The sequence below is a fragment of the Rhinopithecus roxellana genome, chromosome 14, assembly GCF_007565055.1.
Source record: "Rhinopithecus roxellana isolate Shanxi Qingling chromosome 14, ASM756505v1, whole genome shotgun sequence".
In the NCBI taxonomy this organism is placed as follows: Eukaryota; Metazoa; Chordata; class Mammalia; order Primates; family Cercopithecidae; genus Rhinopithecus; species Rhinopithecus roxellana.
In genome coordinates, this window is record NC_044562.1 from 3131723 (window position 1) to 3155045 (window position 23323).

Here is a 23323-nt window from a genome sequence, read left to right on the forward strand (position 1 = left end):
AACCATTTGAATTCTTTGGAAAGCATTTATTTCGAATGAAGTATATTGCTGTTAGCAGAGTAGGAAAATCATTACAATCCAATCCTAATTCCTATTGGATAGCATCTTAGAGAACTCATGTAAATTTAACATATGTTAATGCAAATTAATTTGTGCATCACCAAAGAATTATCTGAAGATGGTACTCACGCAGGTTTAATCGTATGGGCATGCTTTTCATGAACAAAGGCACCGGCAATTCCTCCTGCTCCTGCATTTAGATACTAGATTGAAAATAAATTAAATTATGTGGGTTTACTTGAATATGTGACAAAACTAAACAGTATAGTCATTTGAATTTTTTACTTGAAACCACAACTTTTGACCAGTTCAAAATGTGTGATTATTTGATAAAACAGAAGCTTGTGTCACCTTCTTCAAAGAAAAACAAATAAAAACTAGGTTGAGAATAAATGACTCTTACTTATATGGGGCAATTTTGCTCCATCTGGTAGAAAGCAGTTTTACTGAGGTCTGGCTTCAAAATTCATACATTTAAATTATTTTGTCCTAAAATATTGTAATAATAATAAAAGTGTATTTTTAAAACAAGTAAATTGTAATTGGTTTTATTTTCATGCTCCCTGTCAATTAAACTGTTTTCAAATATTAATTCTAAGTTGATTCTCTAAAAATTATCTTTGTATATGCAGAAATTTCACAACTTATCAATAAAAAAAACTAAGGAGATTATCAATTTGAATTAAGTGTAGGGCTTTTTCTCCAGAACCTCCTGACTTTTTCATAGCAGCCTAGGAATTGGAAGAATTAATTTCTCTATATTGATGAAAATACTAGAATTAAATTACTTACCACACTATTCCATCATATAACTCTATTAACTAAAATCAGAAAATATAATAATAAAAGAAATAGGCAAAGCAACTGAAATCTTTAAAATTGGCCCACAGATCCAGTTTCTCTTTCGGATTAATGTCAATGTGAAATAAAGGGATGTAAATGTATTAACTTGTTTGTACCTTGTAGGAACACCAGCAGGCAAAATCAACTCCCCAGTCATGTAAATAGAGTTCAACATTTCCAACGGCATGTGCTAGATCAAAGCCAACGTAACAACCCTAGGGAAGAACATAATAATAAGTTTTAAAGTTGCTTAATGATTAGAAATAATAAGTACAAATATCTTTAAGAAAATATTTGACAAACTTCTGTACCATAAATTATGGTTTGTTCTTTGATGCAATGGTTCACAAAGTATGATCCACAATTCCCAGGACCCTTTCAGAAGGCCCACCAGATCAAAGCAATTGTCATAATGCTAAGACATTCTTTGCCTTTTTCACTGGATTGACACTTGCATTGATAATGCAAAAGCAGTGTTGGTTAAAACAGCTGCCACCTACATCAGCAGGAGCCAAGGCAGGGGCACCAAACTGTACTAGTAGTCATTACATTGGTCCCAGCCTTTCACCTGGAGGCATGGGAAAGTTTCATGTGAAAATCTCCTTGTGAAAACTGTAAAAATGGTCAATTTTCATTAAATCTCAACATCTTATATTTTTAATGTTTAAATCTTATATTTTTAATGTTGAATGTGGGAAGTACACATAAAACCCTTGACCACATTCTGAAGTAGGTTGGCTATGTTAAAGCATTGTATTTATGCAATTATTTTTGTGGCAAGCTGAACCTGCCACTTTTATATCATGGACAACCATTTCTGCATGAAAGAGCAGCTGACAAATAGTGATAATTCACATGTGTGATGTATTTAACAGATATTCTTTTGAAAATGGAGTGTCGCTTCAATAAAACAACTTGTAATATTTGCTGCCAATGATAAAATTAGAGTTTCCAGGGGAAATTAGAATATTGAAAAACTTGTACCACTTCCATGAGTATGACTAGCTCCCATTATTGAGATAATTCTGATGAATATAGTAGTAGTACATATTTTTTAAATATTATATAATTAAATATGTCAATATTTGGAAAATACACATAATTCAATGAACCAATATTTTCTGAATGGCCAATGCTTGGTATTACATATTGTGCATTGATAAAGGATCTGGTCGAAATGCAAGTTCAGTCAATGGATTTTTATATAATAAATACAGAAAATTCAGTGATTCAGTTTCAAATTCCATACCAGAACTCCTAAAAAGTTCTCACTTGTCAAATTCTGATGTAATATCAACGAATACACAAAATTAACTGAAAGACTATTCAACCACTCCTGCCTTTTCTGATTACATATCTCCACGAGTACCTATTTTCTTTGTAAGATTCAAAAAGAGAAAAAGAGAGATTGAACACAGGTATAAAAAACCAGTTGTCTTCTATTAACTCAGGTGTTAATAAGATTTGCCAAATATAAACAATGCTACTGGTTTTTAAATAAAACATAGTTTGTATAATAATATTTTGCTTATGTTAATATGTATACATTTGTTGTTATTCTAAAACGAATAAATACATTTTAAATTTCTGTTCTAACTGCAAATACAGTAAATATAGATATAGAGCCAATGTCAAATGTCCTAAGATCCTCAGCAGTTTTTAAGAGTGTAAAAGGTTTCCCTTTCTAAAAACTTTCTGAACTGTTGCTTTAGTGTATCCTAGTAATCTGAAAGAGTCAATAGTTTTCTTGTTTAGCATTTAACCCCACATCATGTGCATATTTAATCAGTTCAAGTATATGCACTGTTATCAATTGTATCAATGGTTCAGCTTCTCTGCCCTCTCTTGCACCCATGTTATTTGCCAGATAAGTTCTAGTTCCTCCCACTGTGGGTAAGGTGTAAGTCTCAGCCACTGGGATCAGCCATGTGACTTGTTTTGACCAACAGAATGTTAGCACATGTAATAAAAACAGTCTCAGAAAAGTACTTGAGTGACTAAGCTTCCTTTCTCTTGCTCTCTGCTATCTCTATGAGGACTTGCTTGGGCCAAATTGCTGGCCCAGATGGAAGATAAAAGAAATGTGGAGTACAATAATCCTCACCTGAACTCAATCTGGATCAGCTGCTCCTCCATGGCCTCTTCACCCCTTGCAGTTTGCCACAGAAACATGAGTGAGCTCAGCTGAGACTAGCAGAACCCATTCAGCCGAGTCCTACCTTGATGCTCTGACATCAAGGTGATCCATAAATCAATGGTTATTGTTTTAAGACAACAAGTTTCGAGATGATTTGTTACATAGCTTTTTAAGGGAAGAGTGAATTGATATACTCAGCCCCCAAAAACCAAGACATCCTTTACTTGGTCTTAGGAATTACAGCTGCCATTCCTCTTAAAGAGTACAAGATACCAAAGGATCAAAAGATGGAGGTTTGGATCAGTTACTGCTTGAGTTCTTTTAGTTCTCATGTTAGAATAAGGATAACAATCCTTGCTTAATTCTATTTGGTAAGCAAATATGCATACTTTGATACAATACAGATCCTCAATGTGAGCCAGCTGTTTTATATGGTGCTTAATTTTTAAAAAGAATTCTTATCCAATAATAAAGAGGAAGAATGACATTGTTTGGAAGAGAATTTCAACGTTTAATGTTAACTCTACTGCCTCCTTCATACACATTGACTTTGTACCCTAAGAGTTTCTTCTGATCTGATTCCATTCTGTCTTAGTTATTTACTTGTCATGAGGTTTTAAGTGTGTTGTTTGTCTGCCTAGTGCAATTCACAATGTTAAAAATCAAGTCTCTGTTTCCACTAAATTCCCAGAAGCACAAACTGGAACAATGAATACATATTATCCAAATTGTACCCAAGTAGGAGGTTTCTAATTTAATTGCTGATGATCAAAGTAATTTAACTTACTGCATATCAAAATGTTGAAATGTTTACTGAGAAAATATAAAGATTAATTCCACATTAAGACAACTTTGTACATGAACATGAATTTAAAAACTGATGGCTAAATGCAGATAATAGAACTTTGCAAAACATTTTACCTCTGGGTTTGTGTATGATTGGTTTACTGCGTGTAGTTTACCATGTGTATGATTAGTTTACCACGTGCACATACCTGCTCCAAACTAGATTTTTTGGAACACTGAAGGCACACAACTCTCAATGGAATTAAAGTTTTTGAAGTAAATACTTGAATACATTTTAGAAGTGTTCTAACACCACCTAAGAAAAAAATAACCCCAAATTACAGATACAGGTGTTTTCCCTAGAGAAGAGACATGCAAACTATAGTCTGTTTCTGTAAATTTAATTTTGGATCATAGCCAGTTTCATTTGTTTAAATATTATCCATGGCTGCTTTTTTGCTACAGCAGCAGAAATGAGTTGTTGCATCAGGGACCGTATGGCCCATAAAGCCTAAAACATTTGCTACTTAGTTATTTACAGAAAGATGTGCTTACTTCTACCCTATAGCGTTGGTTTGCATAAAGAAACCTCAATATACTGAAAAGTTAATTAATTGAAAACCTCATTCACTATAATATGACTGGAGATAGTATCTCACAAAAGGACAATATACCAGCACAAAATAACTGAATTTTGAGGGAGGGAGATTAATTTATTCTTTGTTTCTAACACAAAAAAATGAGCAACACATACCATAAAAATAAGACAAGTGCTCCATTGTCATAAAAGTTTAAGGAGTAATAGGACATGAATACAATTAATCTTCATCAAAACTTAGAAGTCATTAAGTCATCAAAACCTAGGTTTGCAGACTAATGTTTAGCTTAAATAGACACACACACAACCCCCCACACACATTCATTTGTTTATATTTTAAGATAATACTGAAATTTTATATGGGGAACTTATAATACTGAACTTATATAACTTATAATACTGAAATTCCATATGGGGAAAAAAGTTAATTATTCTGAATTTGAAATCCTCTTTTCTTCTCATCAACATTTCCAATTAAAGCAACTTTTGTGAAGCAATTTTTACAGCTCAGATTTTCATAATTTGTTTTTACAACTCTATTTTTCTATGAAAACTCAAGAAATAGAAAAGACAGCACTTTAGTTATCAATTACTTATAAAGAACAGCACATTGAAGAAACCACAAAACTTGACATACAATATCCCATTATTAAAATCCCTGTGGCCACATTTGTGGTACCACGTTGAAAAAATCAAGTATGGCTTCTACACTATGTTTAATGCATTTGTAATTATTTCCCCATTGGTTGGTAGACAATATAAATTATTAAAATATAAAATGTATTGAGAAAACAAATGGATGATACAAACGTATCACTGCAAAGTGATTTCACAAAAGTGTCACTAGATGGCAGCATCTTAAACATTAAAAAAATCTAAAGGTTCTCCAAAACCTCCCTACAGTCATCCAGTTAGATATTTTCATTGTTTTGCCTCATGTAGGTAACATGATATGCACAGGTGAAAGCATACGCTCTATACTTGAGTACCTACTTTATGCAATTTTTCAATAAAAATCAAGTATTTTTCAACACATTTTATTTAAAATTACCCACAGGTGCTCACACTCATGTTGACACAATCACATTCATACTGACACAGCTCACACTCATATTGACACAGCCAGCACAGCATTGTTCAGTCACCATGCCACCTTACTTTATAGTCAATCCAAAACTTGCAATCATTTTCAGGCCATTATGATTATTTCCAGCCTGTCTTTCTCCAATAAACATTATAAATTATACGTTTGATGATAAGACTCGCTGCCTTTGTTTACAGAGCCCCCATTAATTTCACAATGCAACTCATAGTCCTTGGTATGGTTATCAGAGGTGTTTGAACCAAAGGAACTCCATCTTGGGTAGGGACTGGGTAAAATAAGGCTGAGACCTGCTGGGCTGCATTCCCAGTAAGTTAGGCATTCTGAGTCACAGGATGAGACAGGAGGTCAGCACAAGATACAGGTCATAAAGACCTTGCTGATAAAAATGGTTGCAGTAAGGAAGCTGACCAAAACTCACCAAAACCAAGATGATGACAAGAGTGACCTCTGGTCATCCTCACTGCTCATTAGAAGCTAATTACTAGCATTATAAGCTAATTATAAGCTAATGTATTAGCATGCTAAAAGACACTCCCACCAATGCTATGACAGTTTACAAATGCCATGAAAACATCAGGAAGTTATCCTATATGGTCTAAAAAGGGGAGGAAGCCTCAGTTCTGGGAATTGCCCACCCCCTTCCCAGAAAACTCATGAATAATCCACACCTTGTTTAGTATGTAACAGGAAATATAATAAACATAAAAATGGGCAACCAGCAGCCCTTGGGGCTGCTCTGCCTATGGAGTAGACATTCTTTTATTCTTTTACTTCCTTAATAAACTGCTTTCACTTTACTTTATGGACTCACCTTGAATCTTTTCTTGTGAGCGATCCAAGAACCCTTTCTTGGGGTCTCTTGGACTGGGAACACTTTTCTGGTGACATAGCTGTTTATTTTTTATTTTTTAAGTTTTTGTAGAGAGGAGTTCTCACTACATTGCTCAGGCTGGTCTTGAACTCCTGGGCTCAAGCCATCCTTATGCCTCGGCCTCCCAATGTGCTGGTATTGCAGGTGTAAACCACCACACCCAGCCCTCCTGGGTATGATTAAAGACTTGTATGATCTGCTAGTGCCCCTTGATCAGATGCCCCATATAGACCTCTCTTATTTTACATAAACTTTTCCCTTTCCTGGGGATGTGCTTTCTCTCCTCCATTTGCCTAGCAAGCTCAGATTTTGATCACCAGATAACTTTGAGCGAAGATTATTTTGCCATCCCTCTCTTCTATCTTATTCTATAGCCCTGTTTGTATATCTCTCTTATAACAATTTTCCAATCTTACTGTCTTCTTTCACACAATATGAACTCAAATAATTGTTGAATAAATAAATGAATGAACAAATTATAAAGTCTTACAAAAGCCAATAGCTATTCTCTAAAGTGATGTTAAATTTATAAGAATATTATTTGAGGGATTCTGTTTCTGATGCAATTTTATTGCATGTGTTATTTATTCAGACATGACATCTTTTAGAATGAAGTATCTTGGACAAAATAGTAGTTGAGAATATGTTCAAAATCATTCTCAATTAACAAGAAATATCGTGTGTCCTTGCCATCTTCACTAATACAAAACTAAAAATTTTTCTAATTAGTGAAATAATATGATACATAGGGCCTGTGCTGAAATTTCCAGGAGAAAACTAGCTCACTCTTTCCTAACTCTGATGAATTGCCTATTTATTAAAATGAAATATAAAATGGTAAAGCTGAATTATTTTCCTAGTAGCATTAAAGCTCTGATGGCTTTATGGATTGATTTGGTAACAAATTGATTTTGGACTATTGTTATTATTATTATTTAGTTTATTCCTTTTTCACCAAGATTAAATCCTAAGAATTGTGAAGACTCTTAATAATTAGCAAATTTGGTATGAAAAAAGTACTTATACAAACAAGATATTTGTCGCTATACTCAGGGCTGATATATAGATGGTATGCATTGATATGCTCTTATTAATTATTAAAATAATAACATGGTTAAGGTACATAAAAAGTCTTTGTCCTAAGCCACCTGAATAACCAACCATGGCTGCAGCCCTTGTGTTCCATGATGGAAGAGTGTCTGCGAATATCAGCCTGTGAATGTTCACTGCTAGGGACCAGCCCAGAGTCCAGTGGATGAGACAATGCCTTTGCCAGCGCCACTATCATCATGGTGGGTGAATTCCAGGTGACTATCAGTACATTCTAATAGGCTAATGATGGATACTACCTGGTATTAACATGGAGTATGACCTTCTTTGTGACTGTGGGAAATGCAGCTTCTATACCGTACCAATCAGATATTTAAGTGTTCTGAATATCATTCCTTGCTTGATGCAAAAGTAATAAGAAACAAGCCAAGAATTACAGTGCTATAAATTTGGACAATATTACTTTTTAAAAAGTATAATGGGAAGTTTGAGGAAAATGAACAAAAAAGAAAATGATATAGGGAGATGTGTGTCTGGGTGTGTGTGTGTGCACATGCTGGTCATCTCTATATGGAGGGTATAAATAAATGATTAGCAACAATAGGTTGGCTAGTTAACTCTGATATTGGAATTTCTCAAAGGAATTCCTAATTACAGAGTTTTTTGGCTAGTACTAGAGAAAGTTGGGAATGGAAAGGAGGAAGATGAAAGCTGGCAGGTTTTTGTGCCACAGTCTTGGAGCATTTAACTTTCTAGAATTCATTCAAGTGTTATGATTCAAAAGCATACTTAGGTGCTAAGTTAAAAACAACAGTAAATATTTCTATATGAGGGGCCTCCACTGTTTCTGTAAATGCTTCTTTTCAGAGTGAATTTCTATTCTGAAAGTTCTGCTTTTCATGCAGACTAAATTTGCCAAGACCTTCAAAAATTCTTCTCACTCTTTCTCTAGTTTTCCTTTCCTTCCAACTCTCTGGTTATGTGTAGGAACTAAGCATTATTTTGCATATTATGTTCATGCTGTACTTAAAGTCAATAAGTTCTATAGGTCACAATTCCTTTCCAAAATTATTTAATACAGCTATCTACTATTTTTATGCAATGTGTTAAGCTTCATTTATTTATATCAATATAGTATAGTTCAAAGAGAATAGCAACTCTTCACTATTAAAACATGAAACAATAGAAAATGAAAACCAACACAAATAAAAAGGAAAAACACACAATCTTCAAGTGGAGCTTCAGTGAAATTTAATAGAAATCACATTGCATGGCAACCAGAACCAAAGCTTACGTTTTCTACAGGACAAAACCAGAATACTCTTTCAACTTATTTTAATCCTATGGCTCTTATAGATAATATAAGAGATCAAAAAATGAATAATCAGTGTGTATACATATATATATGAGCTGAATTATTTTCCTAGTAGCAATAAAGCTCTGATGGCTTTATGGATTGATTTGTTAACAAATTGATTTTGGACTATTATTATTATTAATAATAACATATATTAACATATATGTGTTATGTATATAACATATGTATGTGTGTATATATATACACACACACACTATATATACATACATCCACACAAAATTCCATCCAGGAAGCTAGCCACCTGAAAATCAATTCTAAATGCTCACATTGTAGTTCAGCACCAAACAGGAACAGAAACAATAAAAATTCAGATGGTAGAAAATATTTGAGCCTCAATTTTGTAAACCACAGATAAAATTCTAAGGCCCCCAAACCATCTGAATAGACTCCTCCTCTTGGCCAAGGGCATTCCAGAGTTAACCTGAGAAGCTAGTTCAAGCCATGATGGAAGAGGGGAGGGACATTTCTCATTATGCTTTCCAACATTAACATCAACATAGACCATAAGTCTGATAAGAAATATTTATATTCTATTCCCTTTGAAGCCTGCTACTTGGCTTCATCTGTGTGATAAAACCTTGGTGTCCACAGCCCCTTACTGGAACCCAGACATTCCTTTCTATTGATAATAACTCTTTCAACCAGTTACCAAAAACATTTTCAAATCTACCTATGACCTGGAAGCCCAGCCCTCTCCTCCCCAGGCTTTCAGCTTCGAGTTATCTTTCCCTTCCAGATGAAACCAATGTAAATCTGATACATCTTGACTAATGTATTAAGTCTCCCTAAAATGTATAAAAGCAAGCCGTACCCTGACTGCCTTGGTCACATGTCCTCAGGAGCTCCTGAGGCTGTGTCATGGGTACGTTCTTAACCTTGGCAAGATTAACTTTCTAAATTGACTGGGACCTGTCTCAGATACTTTTGAGTTTACAACCTTCTGATAAATTACCTAAAATTAAGGTAATTTACCTAATGATTGATTTCAAATTATCTTTTACCAAATATCTTAAAATATAAGTGCATAGAGAAGGTGATCATTACAAAGAACCTTTACACAACAAATAACTTGGAAAAACCCCATTGTCCTAGAGCTATTGAATGACTGTACTTATGTCAATATATCCAAACAGAGAAGACAACAGGCCCTGGTAGAGACAACACTTCTCCACGCCACTCAGGTGGGCTAATGCTAGAGAACTGGATGCCATGAATATACTTGGGAGCTTCCAGAAAGGTTAACTGGAGTCCTGATAAGTAAGCAACAACAAAGAAGGGGCCCCAGGTGGGGGAGAACAATGAATAATTGTTCTGAGAAATGTTAATCACAAGTAACCTGTGGACACAGTGACCTCCTTCCACTCATAGCCCCAGTAGCATGGATTCGGTCAGCATGTGGCCCCCTCCAGCACAACCGTGTAAAACTTCCCTCCACCCCTTGCCTCTCTGTAGACAGCCTCTTCTCTGTTGTGATGCCCATTGCTTTCTTGCAAGGTATCTTCATACTTCCTCTAATAAATCTGCCTTTCTTTACCTATGACTGTCTTGGTAAATTCCTTTACCACCCATGACGAACCCCAGCTAGTCGCACCTGTGACATTAATTTTGAAGACAAGAAATCCAATAAGGGAGTGTTCTGAATCAAAAAGGGGTATCACGAGAAAAGTGTGCACAGCAATCAAGGAACTCATTGAATTAAAAATGAGTATCTTTGACTTGGAATCAGAATGAAATTAGAATAAACATGTTTACATAGTGATTTAAAAACTCTGTTTTGGATTCAAGGATAAGCTAAACAGTGAAATGAATTCATCAAGATATATTCATTTGTTTATCAACTTGTGCAAATTAGGCTAACACAGATTAGGGAGATGGGAGAGCTCCCTGGACCCCTTCACAGGATTTGTGGCATGGGTGTGGCTCACTTACTCAGCTGCTGTGCTCAAACCCCTTCTGGGAGGGGGAGCACACCGGCGAGTTGTGCCTGGGCCAGGGTGAGTGCTTTTGGGCTCCAGATCCATGGTAGCATCTAGGGGTACGTTACAATTAATGCCCTTTTAGCAGTTGCTGTCCGTGGATGGCCAAATGTTAACAAGCTCAGTGGGGAGTCAGGTGACAGTCTTTTACACCCTGCCTTCTTGCCACCTAGGTCCTTGTCTGGCATCCAGGAAGAATGAAGTCACACGGACTTAAAGGATGGTGAATGCAGAGGTTTTATTGAGTGATGGGGGTGGGATCTCAGTGGGACGAGGAACTGGAAAGCTGATGGAGTAGGTAGCTAATTATCCCCTGGAGCTTGGCTGTTCCAGTCAAACTCCTCTCCGACTGTCCAGATGCCTCTTTGATGTTCAGATGCTTCTTCTCTCCTTGTCTGCCATGCCACTCTGCTCCTCTGCCAGAGGAGTTTGGGGTTTTCATGGGTACAGGATTTGGTAGGGGGTGGGGGTCATGATGGGCCAGGGTGGTTTTGAAAAAAACAACATTTAGGCGGGAAAACAGGGATAACTGTTCTCATTTAGGGCCGTGGTTTCCAGGCTTGAGGTTGAGGCCTTTGCTGGGGAACCGCCCTCTTCTACCCAGTATTTCCGTGACTCCTGACTGTATCATTACAATTTTATTACCCACTAATTTCAAGCCATACCCTAATATTTTTAAAAAGTATAGTAGCTTATAACTGTTGTCACTCTAAAGGAAAATATGAAGGGAATGTCCTGTGGGAAAAGAGACACAGAATGGGTAGCTGGACAAAAGAGGCTGGACGTAAGCAAGCTGGTGTTTGTCTTTCGATGAAAACTCTGGATTCCTGAACAGAGATGGTGAAGATGTTGAAGATAGCCAAGCTGTCACAATTTGTATAGGTCTTCTTGGGCTATATTTTACAGGAAGGAGAGCCTTTACATTTTTTTAAATTAATATGTAACTCAAGTTACTCTTTAAGTTCCAGAAGGCTTCCAGCAATGTGATTTACATAGCTAGCCAGTTACTCCTTGGGGGAAACTGGCAAAGAATCTGGCACCATTGTTATGCCCTCTAGTTATGCAAATAGATGGCAGGGGGAAATGACAGCTTCTCAACTTCAGTGGTGTGAAAGGAAAATAAAAACTGGGACCTCAATTCACTAGGCCAAAAGGAAAAAGCTGAAACCTGAGTCACACTAGAAGCTGCCTTTCCTGTTTTACCTAAGCAGACAACTTGAGATAAAAGGTTAAATCCTACTCTATGTTCACCTTATCTTAGTAAAGTGCTGATTTACTGAGCATGAGAGGAATACATAATTGATTATTCCCTTACCTGCTCCTTCTCTCTTGCACCATGTAGGTTACCATATCCTTCCTCTTTCCCTTCCAGCCCACTTTTCCCCTTTAAATACTGAGGCCATCAAAATTATCTTTGTAGAACAACACAGACCACAGTTTCTGTGATTCCGTGTTTATTTCTTCTAGGCATGTACTTAACCTTGGAAAAATAAACTTCTAAATTGAGTGAGACTTGTCTCATATACTTTTTGGTTTACAATGGGAATGAATGTCCTGAACTATCTGAATGCTCTCCTTGAGGTTATTCACAGTTTGTGGTTTTGGCCAACCTTAAAGCTAAATGAATTGGAGCGTACATAAGTATACTTTTTGTGGTGTTAGAACAGGTTGAGGTTGTTTTTTCTAAGACATCTTAGTGAATCTATTGTCTCCCTTTATCAAGCACTTAACACACTAAAGCAATATTCTCTTTACATATTTCTATGTCATATCTGATTCTGATCTCCTTAAAGACAGAGATGGTAGAATTTTTTTCTTTTATTCTCCATTTTCTCCCTGTCTCTTTTTATATCGAGAGCCTGACATAAAATGAGAGGTCATTATACACTTGAAAGAATAAAGTTTCTTGAGAGTAATGTGTACCTCAGGTAGTATTAAAGACTGGGGCAATGGGGATGAGTACTTCCTGCTGGAATTCTCTCCAGTCGTTTGTAGCTGTGTTTCCCAATCATACAGAGACTTGCAAGCTCTTAATTAGAGGGAAAGCTCCTGCAAACACCTCAAAGGTCCCTGAAGATATGAGGATGAGAGTGGTAATGGGGCCATCATTGCTGGGAGCTGTTGCCAATGGAGCAACTGCCTAAGACACCTGCCAGAAGGAGATAAAAGGGGCACGAGGGGCCAGTGTCTTGGGGCTTCCCTATATGAAGGTAACTGGAAAGAGTAGGTTTGAGGTTCTGAAAAGGAACACTGATGAATGCCAGCACTATCTAATTCAGAAAGACTTTTGATGCTTATTGACATTTAGGCAATGTCTTCTTGACATTTAGGAGCAAAGTAAAACTTGTAGGTTTTCAATATTCTCAAGAGAGACAATTATGTAGACTACAAGAGACAGAGGTCTCAGATTACCAAGAAAAGAAAGGACCAAAAAAAGATTGCATATATTTTTCTTTGATGTTTTTAAATGCTGACAGCAATTTGCCATTACATGATTAGATTATATACATACAAAATATATATAATGTGTATACATGAGATTAGTTTATATATATATATTAGATGTATATATGATTAGTGTGTGTATGTGTGTGGATATATATACACATACACACACTAATCATGTAATGGCAAATTGGGGTCAGCGTTTACAAACATCAAAGATATAATCATCTTCTTGGTCCTTTCTTTTCTTGGTGATCTGAGACCTCTGTCTCTATAGTCTACATAATTGGCTACGTATGCCAAATTCATATACACACATATATATATAGAGAGAGAGGGAGAGACCTCATCTCTGTAGCCTCTCTCTCTCTCTATATATATATGTGTGCATATATATATAGCCTCTGTCTCGGTAGTGTACATAATTGACTATAAATGGTAAATTCATATGTATATAGATATAGATATAGATAGATATAGATATAGATATAGATATATAGATATAGACAAGACAATACTATGGAAAGACAGCCTTGGTGTCAGCTATAGCTAGACTCCATTTCTAGCCTTTACTTGCCATTAAATTGCCTTGGGCAAATGCTTAAACTCTCTCAGACTCACTCTTCTCAAATGAGCAATGGTGAAAGCTTACTGTTAGGGTTGCTAGGAAAATTGGAAATACATATCAAGTACCAGAAACACAGTAGGCCATCAACTATAGCTATTATCATTCACATTTTTACGAAGCATTATTTCAAAGACTAGATTCACTGTTTCAGCCCTGCTTGCTTAAAGTAGACATTGACAAGGTTGTCAAATCCAGAGATGAGAGAAAAGGGGAGGGAAGAAAATGAGCATTTTGCTAATGAAATTTAAGGGAAAGGTGTGAATTGAGAAGGTATCAAAGAGAACTGACAACTGGATGGATAAGAGTAAGGGGTTTGGAAGAAAGGAAAAGCAAACCAATCCTGAGACCCTAAACCATTGTGTAATTTGCAGGTACAATAATCACACCACTTTAAATAAAGTGTATGCTTTAAAGAGCAAATTTCAGCTATTTCCTTTTACCAAAAAACAAACAATTTGTCTTTATTTACTGTCAAAAGTAAGTATGAAAACCAAGAAAAATTAAATAAATTCAGTCATGCTGTTCTCTTCTATAGTCTTTCTCTGGCTAGCAAGGACCTCACACAAAATGTAGTTTGTTTGATTTATTTCAGAGACTTAAGATGGGAAAAATGGCTTAAGGTAATTTTTCAAGCTTAATTTAGTTCATTTAATATTTAATGACTTAATGGAGCAGTCTGCATGTCCTAAGTGTGTCAAAGAATAGAAACGGAATTTGAAAAAGAACTCAAAACTTACAAAAAGTATCTTAATTTTTTAGACTAATTAACCATTATAAGTAATTCTGCAGAAGCTTCTGATTTTTTTTAAACAGGGATACAGTTGTGCTTTTTATGCAGTACTGTTCCATGAAATTAACCTGGCCCACTTGACTGCTGATGTACACACATTTATACATTCACTTATCTAACAGGTACGTATTTAATGATGAAAGACTATGTGCAAAGCACATGAATCTGTGAAATTTGCAAGGTCTACCCTCAATCAGTCATTGAACACTCTACTGACATAGCTTCCTAAATTTGAGAGTTAAAATAGGCATAGAAGTAATTATGAGACAGTGCAAACGGTGACCAATGATACATTTTTCATCATGGTATGGAAGTATAACAGGAAGACAGATTTATCCTGATACAGAAAAGTGAGAAAATTTTGCTAATAAAAGTCAAGGATTTCATGTGCAGGTTTCTACAAAAGTCAGTCAAGTAATGTATGAGTTGGGCCTGCAAGAAATACTTTATTCTATACTTTATTGTAAGAATATCATAATACAAGCATGAATACACACACACACACACACACACACACACACACATAATGTGGTATTCATATAGATATATGTACGTATGTACCAGCTGTGACTTGGCTTTATTGGTGGGCTCAGTGGATAAACATGGATGTTGTGAAGACCTTAAGCCCCATCTAAGGGACAGAGCTGCTACCCTGTGTCGCCACCTATAGGAACGATGGTCCATTGTTGTCAAACTTCTAATTTTTTGGAAAATATTTGAACCCAGGAGTTTTTATATGAAATCTCATGATTCCCTATTGTTGGCATATGACTACATTTTAAAAATACACCATGTTTGCTAATATAATGAGGGCCTACACAAAGCAAATCTCTAGGACAAGTTGTAACCCATGGAGCAAGTAATGGTTGAGCGGCAGTAGAGGAAAAGAGAATCTTCACGAGTGGGAATATGTAGGTGGAAGGAAAGCTAAAAAGAAAGACAAGGAGGCACAAAGTAGGACATTGAGACAGGGAATATATACAAGTTTTGGCTTAGCTGATATATAACTTATGTGAAGGAGAACAGTAGAAAATATATTGATAATTCAGCATATACAAAATCACAAAGAGCAAAAGTTATTTGCATTCTATTCCACAAATAGTAAAGGAACAATGGTCATCCTATGGGAGAAACACGACGCAGGAAATTCAAGTAGACAAAACATGGTGCCAATCACAACCGTCCCAACAAAGTCCGACTGACTTTTCAGACACATGGTGACTTTTAACCTTTATTCATCAATTTACCTACTAGACTTATTATAAAGTGGATTTAAAGCAAGTATTTATCCTTCACATACTAGTGACAATTATATCTGGAGATAGCCCCATTTAGATATAAAATAAAAGAACAGTCTCCCATAAGGTATTTTTCTACTGATTACTGTGTCAACCTGAATGGCCTATTCCTCAACCAAATTTACTTTATTTTAAAATATTTATTTATATACCGAATTTGATAAGATTGAATAGACATCTATGGGACAATTCTCGAAGACACTGCTTCTAAATTGCTTCCTTTGATGGCAGTTTATATAGACAATATGATGATTATCTTCTTTGTTTACCACCCTCCTCCATAAGATAGATTATCTGCTGGGAAAATAAACATTTTCTCTTCAAATCAACTAACCTTTCATGTTGACATCCCTAATCTTGTTTGCATAAATAATTTAAGTGATGGAAGAAGTGAATTTCAGAGAATGATGTGGAAGAAATCTCTCATATTTTATTGGGAACTTTCTTTCTGTCCAAAGATCTTTTGGAATTCCATTTTTATTGCCATGAGACATAGCCTTCCTTTTCCATTTTTATGGAGGGTAGAATAAATTAGAACTGATGTGTACATTTCACGTTGGAACACTTTCATTTTTCAGTTTAACAAAGACTTAAATCTGCCTTCCTTGGTTAGTCAAGAGGCATGAAAAATGGAATATTCAAGAATATACTCTGGGCTTTAGGCAACTTAAGTATTTTATGAAATATCTATCACCTACAAAAAAACTTAAGTGTAACACTTCCTTTGGGAGGCCCTAAGTTTAGTTGTTATGCCAATGAATGAGGTTAGATCAGGAGAAATAGATATAACTCATGGCTTTGATAACGGTGGCTGCAGAAGCAGAGATCCTGATTGACAACCAGGAGGCTTGCTTTTCCCAGATCTGTAATCCTATAATAACATCTGGAGGTCAGGTTTCATTTCCATTGAGAATTAATCATTATTTCTCAAATGCTCTATTTAATCAAAAGCTTAAACACCTGATGAAGACTTCTTAGAAACAGCTCAAAATTTTCAGATTCTTGGGCACTGATCCTCACCAACATATTTTGACTTATTTGACATATTTTAGGCTTCCACCTGCATGGATTTAAGACTACAGATTGCTCACTATATGTCTGAACAAAACAATCTTCCACTATTTCCAAAGTGAAGAGTAAAGGCCAATTAGTTAATGGAACATTGAGTCTAAGATTTATGACATTTTCCCCTACATCAAAGTAGAGGTCTAAATTCCTTAATCAATATTTTTCATAAGCAGATATAGTACATCTTTTATCACCCTGAAAATATGTGTCAAGTATATATACACACATACATATATGCATATATAAGCATACCCACAAATATTTACAAATATATGTATGTGTGTGTTTCTGTGTTTAACATGTCTTTTTCTTGAATTCTGTGAATAGAACCAAAGGTGAGTTAAACTACAAGAGTTCAGTATAGATATTTTATTTCTGATGCTTACACACAACCTGTTTTTATTATCACTGAGGGAAAGAGGATGAATAAAAATGATTTCCCGTGAGATAAAAAAAATTATGTGCATGAAATGGATCTGTCCTTTCATACCTTCATCTGTTCAACTGTATCATAATGACAGAGCATATTTATTTATTTATTTATTTATTTATTTATTTATTTATTTAGAGACAGGGTCTCACCCTGTCCAGCAGGCTGGAGGGCAATGGTGTGATCTTGGTTCACTGCAGCCTCCACCTCCTGAGATCAAGTGATACTCCCACATCAGCCTCCTGAGTAGCTGGGACTACAGGCACACACCATCATACCCAGCTATATTTTAATTTTTTATATAGACAATGTTTCAACATGTTGCTCAGGCTGGTCTCGAACTCCTAGGCTCATGCCATCCACCCACTTCAGGCTTCCAAAATGCTGGGAATACAGGCGTGAGCCACCATGCCCAGCCAACAAACAGTTTTCAAATTCTTGCAAAGATACTGCAATTGCCTCCTTTTATCCACTTGTATTGCATTCCAGTCTATTCTCATCACCATATGCAGGATATTTCTTTTTAAAATTAATACAAATACGGCTCTTTGAATGGCTAAAACCTTTCAGTGGATTTCCATGGGTCTTTAGGGCAAAGCTAAATGGCTTAGTGGGAACTTCTTTAGCTGGCCTTTGGTCTGCTTTATAGATTTGTCCTACCTTTTCTAAAATTATACAAATTACACTGAAATACTTGCTTCCCTGCAATCCAACCAATATTTTTAACTTTCTAGAGTAGTTCCTACCACACACAAAAAATTCCCCTAGAAGGGATTTTACCTGATAATTTCTACCTATATTCTATAATTGGCTCAGATCTCATCTTCTTTAAGAAGGTCTCACCCTGACAATCCAGGTTAAATTAGGTGTTTCTATTTGCAACTCCTTGATTATAATTTATAGATCAAATATATACTGATAAAAGATCCAAATGCATACTACTCTATGGTTCTACCACAGAAACAATAGAGACAAGATTCTTCTTATACACTAAGATCCTATTGGGTGAATGGGCAATGACAATAGCAAAATGTCTCTAATGTCAACAATTTCTGGTAAAGATGACTTTAACATTCCAGTATCAAACTTCTATGAAAGAGGTTAATTTTTATGGATAAAAATTTCATACATTATGCTAATTTATATTATATTTGTATACAAAAGTGTTTAGTACTCATTTGTTCTAGCTAATTCATTGCTCAAGTTCTAGTATCCCATGTATTATTGATATTGTTCTACTGTAATAGAGATGTAATAGAGATATTAAAGAGATATTATTCTATTATAATATTATGAGAGCTGATTTCCAATTTTCAGGAATGAAAGCATCATGGCCAAGCTTTCTGTAGAAATTTGAGGCTTGATCACTCAATCATTTGTGTTCTAAAATAATCTCAAAATTGTTTTTAAAAAATAATTAGGCCCACCTGAAGATAAATAGGAGGTTCACAGAGGTGGACATTCATATTTAAGTCTGGTTTGGGTACCTGTGATTTTACTAAATGATTTTATTAATGATGTCTTTATTCATATTTCTGATTTTTGCCTTATTCTGGATCCAGAAGTAATTCATTTTTATTCAAACTGCTTGGGCTATCACTGTGATTATTATTTGTTAATAATTTAAATAGCTTATGGTTGGGTCTAAGAGATGTGAGATGTTTGCACCCAAACAAAGCATGATATGGCACACAAAGAAGTAGAAGCTAATAAAACAATGTTGGAGTTGGCAGAATTTGGTCTTCGTTTTAACCACCATTTGCATTCAACTTTTAGTAAGCTGAGAAAAAACAAATACGCCATCATCCATATGGGTACACTGAAATGTGTAAAAGATGTGAGAAATTAAGGCAATAATTCATTCATTCATTCGTTCATTCAACAAATAGTTATTTGGCTCTTCCTAAGAGCTGGCCCCATTTAAGTTTCCATGTGCTTTAAGCCACTTTAGATGAAATTGGAAAGGGATAGAGGAGTATAAAAAGTTTGTGCTGAGTTTTTTAAAAATAAGATTATTAAAATTTTTATAAGTTCTATCTCTTAACTTTTTAAAACTTCAGTGTAGTCTCTTGAGTCCTGGCCAGACTGCTTAGATTCTTCTTTTTTTTTTCTTTTATTCTGGTGTGGAAGTATTCAGTGACAGTCTTTAATAAAAAATTCTGGATATTTCACTTTCTGCCTAAAAAATCTCATTTCTTCATTATTTCTTTTTCCAACAAGCCCAGATAGTCCAATTTTTTTCCTTAACATGTTGACAACTACTAACATTTATTGAGTGCTTAGCATCTGCTAAGCACTAAGTAGTTTTAAAATGGTATCTCTTTTCATTCTCTTTAGAACAAACCTAAGAAGTTGGCACTATTATTTTCCTAATTTGTTAAATAGACAAATTAACTCACATTAGTAAGTGAATTAAAACTATGCTGAAAAGTAACGTAGAGACCTAGAGTCAAGTCCAGGTCTGACTGTGTCTTCCCGATCTACGCGTTCTGTTAATGAAAATGCTATACTGCATCTTAAAATAAGTATCCTATTCCATCAGCAACACACAATACCTAGTTCCAGGTGTAGCAAACTAATAGCTGTTCTTGAGCATGCAGTAACACTTCATTTCCCAGAAAAGGTCATGGACTGAGTGTTAGTCAATGGAATATAAGTGGAAGTAAATGTTGCCATTTCTAAGCTAAGACTTTAAAGAAGTTAGTGTGCATTCCTTTGACTGAATCCAGACAGAGGCTCTAGGACACAAAAGCCAAAGGACACAACTATGAATATTTTGGAAACCTTAACAGATGGAGAGAAAGTTAATTCCTGCCTGATGCATGAGTATAATACAGACATCTATCACTTTGAAGACATTTGTGATTGTATTTATTTGTAATCAATAACTATTCTACCTAACACATCAAGAGTTCTTATTAAAATACTTTTCATTATTTATTTCCTATTTCTTATCATAATCTAAATTTGTGAGAAAGTCTTCATATCTCAGGATGATTTAGGCATATAGTCTTGATTTCTCTCTCTTTATATCTTATGGTCACCTTATCAATTTTCCATGAATTGTTTCAAATGCTTTGTGAAATGAGGCAATAGAAGAAAAAAGAAAGAGAGAGAGCAAGGGAGAGGAAGAAAAGAAAGGAGAGAGAGGGGAAAGACTAAAGGGAGAGAAAAAAAGGGAAGAGGAGAAATGAAAGAGGAAAGAGAAAAATGGGTTTGGAACAATGAGATCCTATGAGGGTATAACTGAGGAACATAAGAAATATTATATTTAGCCAACCTGAACCCCATTCCCAACCCCTTCCTCTTAGTCTCTCTCTACTGTAGGGCCATAGATGTGAAATATTTCCTTACTCATGCTCTTTCTTAGCTGCCATTTCAGGAAGCAGTGAGTCATTAGCAGGAATCTGCTAGGTTTTTTTCTGGGAAAGATTTAGCACTTAGGATGAAAGAAACAGATGAAGCTGCCCTGCTGCTTCTCCCTTCTTCCTTCTCTCTGCCTTAAATAGAAATGAGATTTCTGGAGTTGAGACAAATATCTTGTGACTGTGATGGAAAAAGTCCGGGAAAACTCTAAGGAAACTTGGGAGATGGCACTCAGACATAACTGAGTTGCTGAGTGCACCCCAGCAGCCCCCTGCCTCAAGTCTTTCATGGTGAGAAAAAGAAATCTGTATTTTTCATCCAAGGTTAACATCGTTTCTTGTAGCTGAAAACGTTCATCTTTGATTCAGAAGTATAAAAAGAAAGACAGACCCTGAAAGGATGAAATTAATAAGAGATTGGTTAAAAAGGTCAAGAACAGAAAAGCTGAGTGTACTGGTCCAGAAAGATGGTGGCATGATGACACAGTAGAGACATCTTGTGGGTGACACAAATCTCGTTGGAGCATATTGATCCCAAGGTACATATAGGACATCCAGATGTAGTGGGAAGATGCAGGCTATTTCCTATTGTATGAGTAGCCTGGAGTCTGCACTTGACAGTGATAGCTGAATTATGGCAGTGGTTAAAAATCACTAGAGATAGTAATACAGGGGACAATCAGAAACATCTACAATTAGTGGGTGTAGGAAAGAAGTTCCTAGTAAAAACAAGTAACAGAATCTGAAAAATATAGAAACATAGAAGTAAGGAAGAGCTCCAAAAAGATGGGTTGGCACACCTTTATCTTGAAAGAGACATCTTCAAACTGATGTCTCTTGCCACATGCTGGCCCTCCCTGTGATTGAGCTCTCTAATCTGTTTTCCTTGGCCTCCCCCACTTTCTACAATCTCAGGTCTCCTCAGTTAAGAAAAGCCTCAGTATCTTAAATTAATTGTGTGAATCAAAGTCATACTATCAATGGTTCTTTTTATTAATTAGTTTTCTTCCTTGATGATCACTGGAAATCTTGTATTTTCTCTCTCCTTCAAAATCAATTTCTATACCACCTACAGTCAAATTAGGAAAAGAAAGATAACCATATAGAAAAATGGGCAAGACACTTGAACAAGCATTTCATAAGCTATACAGAAAGATATACAGAAAGCCAATAAATATTGGAAGATTCTCAATCTTATCAATAATCAGGGAATTGCAAAATAAAACTGCCATGCATTACTACTGCAAACTACTTAGAACAACTAAAATTATAAAGACTGAAAATAGTAACTATTGGTAAGGCTTTAGTGAAACAGTCTAATATATGCTGGTAGAAGAACAACTTTTTTGAAGGATTGGCGTTATCGATTAGAAATATACAAATACCTTATGGTCCAGGAATTCTACTTCTAGGTATATACTTAACAGAAAAGTGTATGAATGTGTACCCCCCAAAATTTATGTGAATATTTAGAGTAGCATGGATTATTGTATTAATAGTTCTCAAATGAAAATGAAATCCAAATATCTACCCCCAATAAAATGGAAAAAAATTGTGATCTATTTCATACTACGTAAAAATACACTGAAATAAAAACAAAAACAAACGAAAGTACTGCTAGATATTGCATGAATGAATCTCACACATACAAAAGTCAGCAAACAAGCCAAACACAAAACAAAGTTTATAAAAAATGAGCATCTAAAATCCCAAATTCAGAAATCTGAAAGGCTCCAAAATCCAAAACTTTTTGAACACTGACAGAATGCTCAAAGAATAAAAATTTCATTGGAGCACTTGAAATTTCCAGATTTGGTGTGTTCAAGCAGTAAGTATAATGTAAATATTCCAAAATCCAAAAATATCCAAAATACTTCTAGTCTTAAGTATCTCAGGTAAGAAATACTCAACCTGCATATGCCTTCGTATAAAGTTCAAAACTAGACAAAATAATGCATTTATATAAAGTTCAAAATGGACAAAGCTGACCATGTGGTTAGAAGTCAGGGGAATTGTAAATTTGAAAGGGGGATGCTATGGTCTAAATATCGGTCTCCCCAGACTCCAATTTTATATGTTACAACCTTATACCCAATGTGACAGTATTAGGAGGTCAGCGCTTTGGAAGTGATTAAGCCATGATGAAGTGATTCCTCATGAATGGAATTAGTCCCTTTGTATTAGAGGCTCTAGACAGCTCCCTTAGCCCTTCTGCCATGTGAGGAAGGGCAAAGCAACAAGGCATCATCTGTGAAACAAATAGCAGCCCTAAGCAGACACCAAATGTGCTGGCATCTTGATCTTGCACTTCCCAGCCTACAGAACTGTGAGCAATATATTTATGTTGTGTTTACATTACCCAGTTTAACGTATTTTGTTAGAGCAGCCCAAGTGGACAAAGACAGAAGGTAACAGGTACTATTTGGAAGAAGACACAATTGAGGATTCTGAGTGTTGGAAATACTTTTTTTCATGATAGGGATGATGGTTATAAG

General features: G+C 35.5%; 1 protein-coding gene across 3 annotated transcripts in view; it reads right to left on the reverse strand.

The window, feature by feature from the left end:
- The window catches only part of KYNU (kynureninase), a 162503-nt gene that overhangs the window by 50806 nt on the left and 88374 nt on the right, over nucleotides 1-23323 (reverse strand). For all 3 annotated transcript variants that reach the window (XM_010353829.2, XM_030916883.1, XM_030916882.1), the window contains 2 exons: nucleotides 1020-1118; nucleotides 190-263 (listed from right to left, as the gene is read on the reverse strand). In XM_010353829.2, coding sequence (XP_010352131.1) covers nucleotides 190-263; nucleotides 1020-1118 — 173 coding nt within the window. The remainder of the gene's footprint in view (nucleotides 1-189; nucleotides 264-1019; nucleotides 1119-23323) is intronic.